Genomic DNA, 10,000 nt, shown 5'->3' on the forward strand with positions numbered 1-10,000 from the left:
TCTCTCTCTCTCTCTCTCTCTCTCTCTCTCTCTCTCTCTCTCTCTCTCTCTCTCTCTCTCTCTCTCTCTCTCTCTCTCTCTCTCTCTCTCTCTCTCTCTTACACTTCCCTCTCCCTTTTCTTCTTTCTCTCCCTCCCTTTCTCCATCCTTCCTTCCTTCCGTTTCTCCTCCTTCTCCATCTCTCTGTCTCTCTCTATCTTCCTTTTCTCTCCATTATTCTCTATCGCTTTTTCTTCTTATTTATGCCTTTATCAATTTATCTCTATCTACCAAACTATTTATCTTTTCCATTCTATCTCCTCCAGGGACATCCTCTTCTCGTGTTTCTTGAAGTACTTCCGCTTGGCCGCCTGCAGGTTGAACCACGTGTAGGCGAACGACTTAACGTGCGGCAGCAGGGCCTCGATGAACGGGTGGAACTCATCCTGCGCAGGGAGAGAAGGGGGAGGTTAGACTGGTGGGGGAGGAAGAAATGAAAGGGAGAAGGGGGAGGTTAGGTTGGTTGGGGGAGGAAGAGATGAAAGGGTGGAACTCATACTGGGTGGGGGAGAGAAGGGGGAGGTTAGGTTGGTTGGGGAGGAAGAGATGAAAAGGTGGAACTCATACTGGGTGGGGGAGAGAATGGGGAGGTTAGGTTGGTTGGGGGAGGAAGAGATGAAATGGTGGAACTCATACTGGGTGGGGGAGAGAAGGGGAGGTTAGACTGGTGGGGAGGAAGAGATGAAAGGGTGGAACTCATACTGGGTGGGGAGAGAGGGGAGATTAGATTGGTTGGGGGAGGAAGAGATGAAAGGGTGGAACTCATACTGGGTGGGGAGAGAAGGGGAGGTTAGATTGGTTGGGGAGGAAGAGATGAAAGGGTGGAACTCATACTGGGTGGGGAGAGAAGGGGAGAGGTTGGTTGGGGAGGAAGAGATGAAAGGTGGAACTCATACCGTACTGGGTGGGGGAGAGAAGGGGGAGGTTAGGTTGGTTGGGGGAGGAAGAGATGAAAGGGTGGAACTCATACTGGGTGGGGGAGAGAAGGGGGAGGTTAGGTTGGTTGGGGGAGGAAGAGATGAAAGGGTGGAACTCGTACTGGGTGGGGGAGAGAAGGGGGAGGTTAGAGTGGTTGGGGGAGGAAGAGATGAAAAAGTGGAACTCGTACTGGGTGGGGGAGAGAAGGGGGAGGTTAGGTTGGTTGGGGGAGGAAGAGATGAAAGGGTGGAACTCATACTGGGTGGGGGAGAGAAGGGGGAGATTAGATTGGTTGGGGGAGGAAGAGATGAAAGGGTGGAACTCGTACTGGGTGGGGGAGAGAATGGGGAGGTTAGGTTGGTTGGGGGAGGAAGAGATGAAAGGCTGGAACTCATACTGGGTGGGGGAGAGAAGGGGGAGGTTAGATTGGTTGGGGGAGGAAGAGATGAAAGGGTGGAACTCATACTGGGTGGGGGAGAGAAGGGGGAGGTTAGGTTGGTGGGGAGATAGATGAAGGGTGGGAGAGGGAGGAGAAGGGATGGTTAGCTTGGTTTTGGGGAGAGAAAAGGAGAGAGGGTAGGTGAAAAGTGAACGAGTGGGAGAGACGGGGAGAATAGAAAAAGTGAAAGAAAAGAGAAATGGGGAGAAGAGAAAAACGGGTTGCACTTATACTGGCGTGGGAGAGAGGAGGGGGGGGTTAGCTTGCTGGGGGGGGGAGAGGAAGAAAGATTGGGAGAGGGGGTGAGAGGTTATCTTGGAGGGGAGAGGGGAGAAAAAAGAGAAGGGTAGTTTAGCATGTAGATATGGGCCTGGGGTAGTCTGGTGGAGGGAGGGAGAGGAGAAGAGTGAGGGAGATCGTGTTAGTATGATGGGGAGAAGAGATGTAGTGGTGAAACTCATACTGGGAGGGAGAGAAAATGGGGGAGGTTAGCTTGTTGGTGGTGGGGAGGGGAGAGAAGTGTAGAGGGAGGAAGTGAGGGGGAAGAGAAAGAGGGGGAGCGTTAGGCTAGTGGGGAGGAAGGGGAGAAGGAAGTGTTAGCCTGTCAGGAGTGGGGAACAAATCTTAACATTACAAAGTCTTAGTAAATCCCATACCACATTTAACACCAGAGGACTGACCAGCACAAGGCCACTCATTCACTTCTCAGTGCCTGCAAGATGAGAGTGTTGGAGTGGGGAGAAGGAAGAGCTAGCCTGTCAAGGGTGGGGAGCAAGTCTTAACATCACAAAGTCTCAGGAAGTCCCATACCACATTTAACACCAGAGGACTGACCAGCACAAGGCCACTCATTCACCTCTCAATGCATGCGGGATGAGTGTTGAAGCGAGGCGTTAGCAGGGCGGCGAGGCGTTAAAAGTCTACGGACACAGCCAGCCACGTTTACATTACTCTCAGCGGCTCCCTCACTCCCATAACCTCTACTTCCATACTTAGCTTATGCCTCCGATTCACTCCCTTAACTTATCTTTACTGGGTGGAGGAGTTCAGTTTAGGGTTGATGTAGTAACTCTTGCAAATGGTAAATGGTAGCCACGTTTACATTACTCTCAGCGGCTCCCTCACTCCCATAACCTCTACTCCTACACTTAAGTTTTGCCTCCGTCTCACTCCCTTAACTTATCTTTACTGGGTGGAGGAGTTCAGTTTAGGGTTGATGTAGTAACTCTTGCAAATGGCGGTGACAGGACTAGCAGGGCAAAGCAGGGGTGGAAGGGGGAGCAGAGTGGTATCAGGGAGGATGTAGCAGATATATAAGAAGAGAATGGAAGGGGAATGAATAGTAGAAGCAGCAGTAGTAGTAGTAGTAGTAGTAGTAGTAGTAGTAGCAACAGTACAAGTAGTAACAGCAATAAAACAATGAAAAGAGAGAGAGAGAGAGAGAGAGAGAGAGAGAGAGAGAGAGAGAGAGAGAGAGAGAGAGAGAGAGAGAGAGAGAGAGAGAGAGAGCAGGGTGAGGCATGGGCGCAGCATTAGTGGCAGTTCTCAGGCGGCGGTTATCGGCCGTGGCTTCGGAAAGGACGCAGCCAGCCGTGAACATTCCGACATTTTGCCGTGAAGAGAACCAATCGCCCGGCAGGGAATGCACGCGACACCCCCCCTGCCCCCGCCCCCCCTGCCCCCTCTCTAACCCCCTACTACCTTAAATGCCCCCCTCTTGCCCCCTCTCTAACCCCCTGCTACCTTACATGCCCGCCTTCTGCCCACCGTGCCCCCCTCAACCACCCTTTTCTGCCCCCCACTTCTCATCCCCCATTTCCTCCCTGCTCGCCTGCCCCCCCCCCCCTCGTATCTCCCTGCTGCTCCCCTCCTGACCCCCCTGACCCCTATGCCCCCCTCGATCACCCTTCTCCACCCCTTCTGCCCCCACTTGCCATACCCCATTCCCTCCCTGCCCGCCTGTTCCTCCTCTCTTACCCCCTCGTACCCTCCTTCTGCACCCCCCTGCTAACACCCTACTACCCTGCTACCCTACTGATTGTGCCCCCTCCCTTCATTTCTACTACTACTACTACTACTACTACTACTACTACCATAACACGAGAAATCATTATTATTTTCAGTCCTTAACTGATACGAGAATAAGATAATGATGATGATGATGATAATAATAATAATAATAATAGTAATAATTGAAATAGACAGACATACAGACAGACGTACAGGAAAAGGAAGGGGAGAAGGAGGAAGAGAAGGAGAAGACGGAGGGGGATTTGGAGGAGGAGGAGGAGGAGGAAGAAAAAAGAAGGAAGAGGAGGAGGAAGAATGAAAAGTGAGAGAGGAGGAAGAGAAAGAAAAAGGAAAAGGATGAAAAGGAGGAGGAGGAGGAGGAGGAGGAAAAAAGAAGGAAGAGGAGGAGGAGGAGGAGGAGGAGGAGAAAAGAAGGAAGAGGAGGAAGAATGAAAAGTGAGAGGAGGAAGAGAAAGAAAAAGGAAAAGGATGAAAAGGAGGAGGAGGAGAACACACACACACACACACACACACACACACACACACACACAAATACTGACCCAGGGCATGGTGGCACATTTCATAGGAGGAGGGGGTGGGGGTCCGTGGTAGGGGGGGAGGGAGGAGGGGGGGTAAGGGGGGGGCTGCACCAGGAGCGACACTGTGTTCGGTATAGCGAAGGTGGTCGTACTAGCGAGGGTGGAGGCAGCGGCGGCGGCGGCGGTGGTGGTGGTGAATCTGAGGTGGTGATGGTGGTGGTGGTGATATTGGTACTGGTGGTGGTGATGGTGATGGTGGTGGTGGCGGTGGTAGTGGTGGTGGTCGTTATATCGAGGTTAATATTTCTTGTTTCATAATATCGAGGTTAATATTTCTTATTTCATAATATCGAGGTTAATATTTCTTCTTTAAATCGAGTGTTCGCATCATCGGGGTCTTGAGGTCTTTAAACTTACACACACACACACACACACACACACACACACACACACACACACAAATACGCACATACGAAAACGCACATGAGCCTTATTTCAACTATGTGTGTGTGTGTGTGTGTGTGTGTGTGTGTGTGTGTGTCTCTCTCTCTCTCCATATTTTTTCTATTTTATTTATTTATTTTCTTTATCTCTATTTATTTTCTGTATTTCACTTTCTCTTTCTATTTTCCATTCTCTCTCTCTCTCTCTCTCTCTCTCTCTCTCTCTCTCTCGCCCGCCAAAGAGTTCTGTGCTGTGATTGGCTCTCGCAAAGCACGTGTCCAGGGCCTTAGCCAATGGGGAGGCGGCTCTCAGACGGGGCGAAGTGGGCGGGGAAGAGGAGGAGGAGGAGGAGGAGGAAAGAGAAGAAACAAGGATGAAGAAGAGGAGGAAAAGAGGGGGAGGAAGAAGAGGAGGAAGAGGGGATCACTGTCACGCTTGTCTTCTTTTTCTTCCCCTTCTTTTTCCTCTTCATCAATAAGTCCTTCACTTCCTCATTCATTTCCACTTTTTTCCTCTCTTGGAAGACTGACTGACTGACTGACTGACTGAGAGTGGTCCCCAAATAAGGGTCGCAGGAGTGTTTCTGAGGGTCGTGAAGGCTCTTGGTAAAAAGCAATAATCATATCACACTAAAAATACCAATTATATATATCACAGTTAGGTCAAATTTAGACTTTTCAGTAATGCAGTTGAAATCCTTGAGTGGGCCAGTGTGAAGATTCTCCTGAACACACACTATGAAAAAAATATGACCGCCTACCTTTCGCTATCAATATTATATCCATTTTTATCACCTTTATCAGTTATCCAGCGTGTGTAACTAAAGTATAATTGTACAGCACCCAAACACACACAATACGGCGCCTCACACGAGTAACATTCACATATACTTCTCGTTCGCCGGGCAGACAGCGAGGAGGCGGAGGGTGACGTCATAAATGTATCAAAGTATAACATGAAATTAACTGGATATAAATACTACATGTTCACGTATTGAGGGTCGAAAAGGCAAGGGAAGGGCGCTGTGTTTAGGGAAGCAATTAGAAGAGTTTGGGATCCACTGGACTAACACAAGATATCACAGTCAGTCAGTCAGTTAGCTTAGTTTACGTAGAGCAAGATGTTTCTTTCTGACTGACTGACTGACTGGCTAAATGATTGACTGACTGACGTATTGACTAACGTTGCTTATTCACTCTTCTTTATTTCTTTATTTATCTTCTTCATTTTATCTTTAAATTCTTTATTTCTCTTCTTCATTCTATCTTTAATTTTTCTTTCTTTCTTTTCCTTCCTTCTTTCTAACGTTTTCCCTTTTTTTTTAATTTTTCACGTCACAGTGCGAGGGAGAGCGACACCATAACACACACACACACACACACACACACACACACACACACACACACACACACATACACGGCAAAAAAACGTAGATAAACACAAACACGGCAAAAGAACGCACGTACACCCACACACGGTCAGTCACGAACACATGGTAGCGTCCGTGTACGTGGGAAAACCGCATGAGTCACCACCACCACCACCACCACCACTTTCAACACCACGTCAACACCACACAACACCACCAACACCACCAAAACTACCTCTTGAAATCCTTCCCTTACACACTCTCTTAGAAGGAGGAGAGAGAGAGAGAGAGAGAGAGAGAGAGAGAGAGAGAGAGAGAGAGAGGGGTTGTGATAGTTCGGCTTGAAGAAGGGTACAGATAGGGAGGAATAAGGGAGAGGAGGAGGAGGAGGAGGAGGAGGAGGAGGTGGAGGAGGAGAAGGAGGAGGGAGGAGAGTGCAAACGCGTGGTGAGGGGAAAAGGAGGAGAAGAAGAAGCAGGAGGAGGAGGAGGAGGAGGAAGAGAAATAACTAACAACAGAAGAAGAAGGAAGAGGAGGAGGAGGAGGAGGAGGTGGAGGAAGATGCGGTAGAGAGAAGATGAATGACTGTGGAGGAAACGGAGGAAAGACGGAGAGAATGGAGGAAAGAAGGGAGAGAAATTAAGTCGTAGTAGAAGAAAAAAAATAAAAAGGAGGAGGAGGAGGAGGAGAGAAGAGGAGAGAAGTGGAGGAAAATGAGGGAGGGGTGAGGGAAGGCGTGGTGTGAGAGAGTGAGAGTGAGAGAGAGAGCGAGCGAGAGAGAGGTGCTATGCCGCCGGAGTCTGGTCAAGAAGTGAGAGAGAGAGAGAGAGAGAGCGAGAGAGAGAGAGAGCGCAGGCAACGTTTGGTCTGATCTCTCTCAAAATCATGACCTGAGGCTGGCAACACTGCTCTTTCCCTCTCTCTCTCTCTCTCTCTCTGACAATGAAACACAAACACTGGAATGGCAACACTGCTTTTCCTCTCTCTCTCTCTCTCTCTACCATACCTCCATACACTTCCTTCTCTCCTCTTTACCTCCTCCTCCTCCTCCTCCTCTTCCTTTTCTTCTCCTCCTCCTCTTTGCATCATCATATTTTCTCCTCCTCCTCCTCCTCCTCCTCTCTCTCCCGCCACACACACACACACACACACACGGGGAATTACCGTACATGACAACCCTTCTGTGGACCAGGTTGCCAATTCGTTCTTTTTCCATCGATTTAATGTCCTGTTTTTCCCTGGAACTGGATGGCGTATGAGGAGGAGGAGGAGGAGGAGGAAAGAAGATATGATGCAAGAGTAGAAGGAAGGAGAAGAGGAGGAAGAGAAGAGGAAGCTGAGGAGGAGGAGGAGGTGAAGAGAAGTAGGGGAAGAGGAAGATATGAGAGAAGAGGAGGAGGAGGAGGAAGAGGAGATGAAAGGAAAAAGGAGAACATGGAAATAATAACTCTCTCTCTCTACCTCTCTCTCTCCACCACCACCACCAATACAATACCTCTCTCTCTCTCTCTCTCTCACCACCAATAAATATAATACACTAATCACATCACCATCACCACCACCACCACCATTATCATCACCACCATCACCACCATCACTACCACAACTTTCAACACCACTTCAACACCACCACCTTCATCACCACTACTACTATTACTACTGGATCCAAACACCACCCACACCTCCTTTTAAAGTTGAAGGAGGAGGAGGAGGAGGAGGCGAAGGTCAGAAAAGGAGGAGGAGGAGGAGGAGGAGGAGGAAGAAGAGAAAACTGCAAGGTCGTTGGTTTACCCTCCATCCTCCTTTCTCTTCCTCCTCCTCCTCCTCCTCCTCCTGCTTACCGTTACCCTCCCCTCCCCCCTTGAAAGGTAGCACGAGGTCATTGGCACACGTGGAGAGGAGGAGGAGGAGGAGGAGGAGGAGGAGGAGGAGGAGGGAGGTTAGGGTGTATAACATCCCTATATCTCACCTGCTCTTACGGGAATCTCTCTCTCTCTCTCTCTCTCTCTCTCTCTCTCTCTTCATCATCTCCTGTCATCTTTTTCTTCCTCCTCCTTCTCCTCTTCCTCCTCCTCCTCCTCCTCCTCCTCTCTGGAAGGTTAGTAAGGACTGTTTTGAAAGGCCACATGCACGTACTAATAATACAATGACCTCAAACAGTAATACAATGACCTCATGTAGTAATATTATGACCTCATGGAGCGTATTAGGCTGTACTCAAAGGCTTACAGGAGACGAAGGGAGGTCAAAAGGTTCATTTAGAGGAAGGAAACATGAATGAGGTAACAATTATACTAGTGTCAAGCGGTGATGTATTAGGTTCTGCTGTACTCAATGGCTTACAGGAGACGAAGGGAGGTCAATAGGTTTATTTAGATTAGGGAAACATGAATGAGGTAATACTTATACTGGTGTCAGGCGGTGATGTAATAGCTCGTCGAAGAATGATGTATACAAGGGAATGAAGCGGAGTGTAATAGGCGAAATCAAGGTGGTGGTGGTGGTGGTGGTAGTGGTGGTGGTGGTGTGCAAACAGGTCAAGAGACGTACCCTCTGACCTCTAGCGGTACACACACACACACACACACACACACACACACACACACACACACACACACACACACACATACAGTTAGATTGAGAGAGAGAGAGAGAGAGAGAGAGAGAGAGAGAGAGAGAGAGAGAGAGAGAGAGAGAATGCTTCCTTCAATACCTGCTTTACTATGAGTGACACACCTTGCTCTCTCTCTCTCTCAAGAAGAAAAAGAAGAAGAAAGAACAAGAAGAAAGAGAATATAAATAATAAAAAAATTCAAACTAATTAAAGTAAAATTCAAAATAAAATAAAACAAAATAAAATAAATTACCTAAAAAAATACATTAATACAACCCCCCCCCCCAGTACGACCCTCCCCAGTAACGAACTCCCCCTGGAACGACCCGCCAGTTACCCCCCTTGGTACGACCCCTAGTATGACCCCCCAGGAACGAACACCCTTAAAACGACCCACCAGTTTACCCCCCTGGTACGACCCCCAGTGTGACGCCCCAGTAACGAACCCCCCTGGAACGACCCACAAGTTACCCCCCATGGTACGACTCCCCAGGAACGACCCCCCTGGAACGACCCACAAGTTACCCCCCATGGTACGACCTCCCAGGAACGAACCCCCTCGGAACGACCCACCAATTACTCCCCTGGTACGACCCCCAGGAACGAACCCCTGGAATGACCCAACAGTTACCCCATGGTACGACCCCAAGGAACGACCCCCTCTAGGAACGACCCCCCATTCACTGTGACCTTCCCCCAAAAGGAATGCCCCCCAGTACTGTCCCCTTGCAACTCCCTTCCCCTGTACGCACCCTCCCACAAGTTTGACCCCCCAGTTTGACCTCCCTCCCCCCCATGTGATGACCTAGCTCCCCCCAGTTTGACCTCCACGACCCCCCTACCCCCACATGTTAACCTCCCCTCGTGTGTTGACCTACCGTTGCCTCGGCGACCTTGGGGTACGACGGGGGGCTGCGGGCGGTGGTGACGAGGGGGGGCGCGGGGGGGGCGGTGGTGAGGAAGGCCTCGGGTTTGAGCGCCTCACCGTCCATGTTCACCATTTACCACGAGGGCTGGGTGGTGTTGAAGGTGGTGGTGGTGATGTGGTGGTGTTGAGGGTTTTTCTTGGGATACTGGTGGTGGTGGTGATGAAGATGCTGGTAGTAGCGGTGTTGCTGAGGGTTCTACTGGTGGTGATATTGGTGTTAGTGGTGTTGCTGGTGTTGAATTTCTGCACTATAGATTCTTATATCCTCTGGTGGTGATGAAGATGCCGGTGGTGGTGGTGGTGGTGGTGGTGTTGAGATTCTGCTTCTGAGGGCTCTTCTAAGATGCCGGTGGTGATATTGGAGGTGGTGGCGATGATGCTGGTGTTGAGATTCTGCTTCTGAGGGCTCTTCTAAGATGCCGGTGGTGATATTGGAGGTGGTGGTGATGATGCTGGTGTTGAGATTCTGCTTCTGAGGGTTCTTCTAAGATGCCGGTGGTGATATTGGAGGTGGTGGTGGTGATGCTGGTGTTGAGATTCTGCTTCTGAGGGTTCTTCTAAGATGCCGGTGGTGATATTGGTGGTGGTGGTGATGATGCTGGTGTTGAGATTCTGCTTCTGAGGGTTCTTCTAAGATGCCGGTGGTGATATTGGTGGTGGTGGTGATGCTGGTGTTGAGATTCTGTTTGAGGGTTCTTAA

At 49.7% G+C, this 10,000-nt stretch overlaps 1 protein-coding gene across 1 annotated transcript; it reads right to left on the minus strand.

Annotated features, from left to right (window-relative positions):
* Positions 1-278: 278 nt before the first annotated feature.
* On the minus strand, positions 279-9,982 carry LOC126986037 (nuclear factor 1 B-type-like). Its single transcript, XM_050841723.1, has 2 exons — positions 9,251-9,982; positions 279-425 (listed from the first exon to the last, which is right to left on the minus strand). The coding sequence occupies exons 1-2, from the start codon at positions 9,371-9,373 to the stop codon at positions 279-281; spliced, it is 270 nt and encodes an 89-aa protein (XP_050697680.1). The 5' UTR covers positions 9,374-9,982.
* Between the last annotated feature and the right edge of the window lie 18 nt (positions 9,983-10,000).

Source organism: Eriocheir sinensis, chromosome 61 (assembly GCF_024679095.1).
Source record: "Eriocheir sinensis breed Jianghai 21 chromosome 61, ASM2467909v1, whole genome shotgun sequence".
NCBI lineage: Eukaryota > Metazoa > Arthropoda > Malacostraca > Decapoda > Varunidae > Eriocheir > Eriocheir sinensis.

Excerpts from the sequence above, each read along its gene's own strand:
- LOC126986037 (XM_050841723.1), bottom strand. The coding sequence starts at position 9,373 with ATGGTGAACATGGACGGTGAGGCGCTCAAACCCGAGGCCTTCCTCACC. Across the intron at positions 426-9,250 it reads CCAAGGTCGCCGAGGCAACG|GATGAGTTCCACCCGTTCAT; the intron begins GTAGGTCAACAC and ends CTCCCTGCGCAG.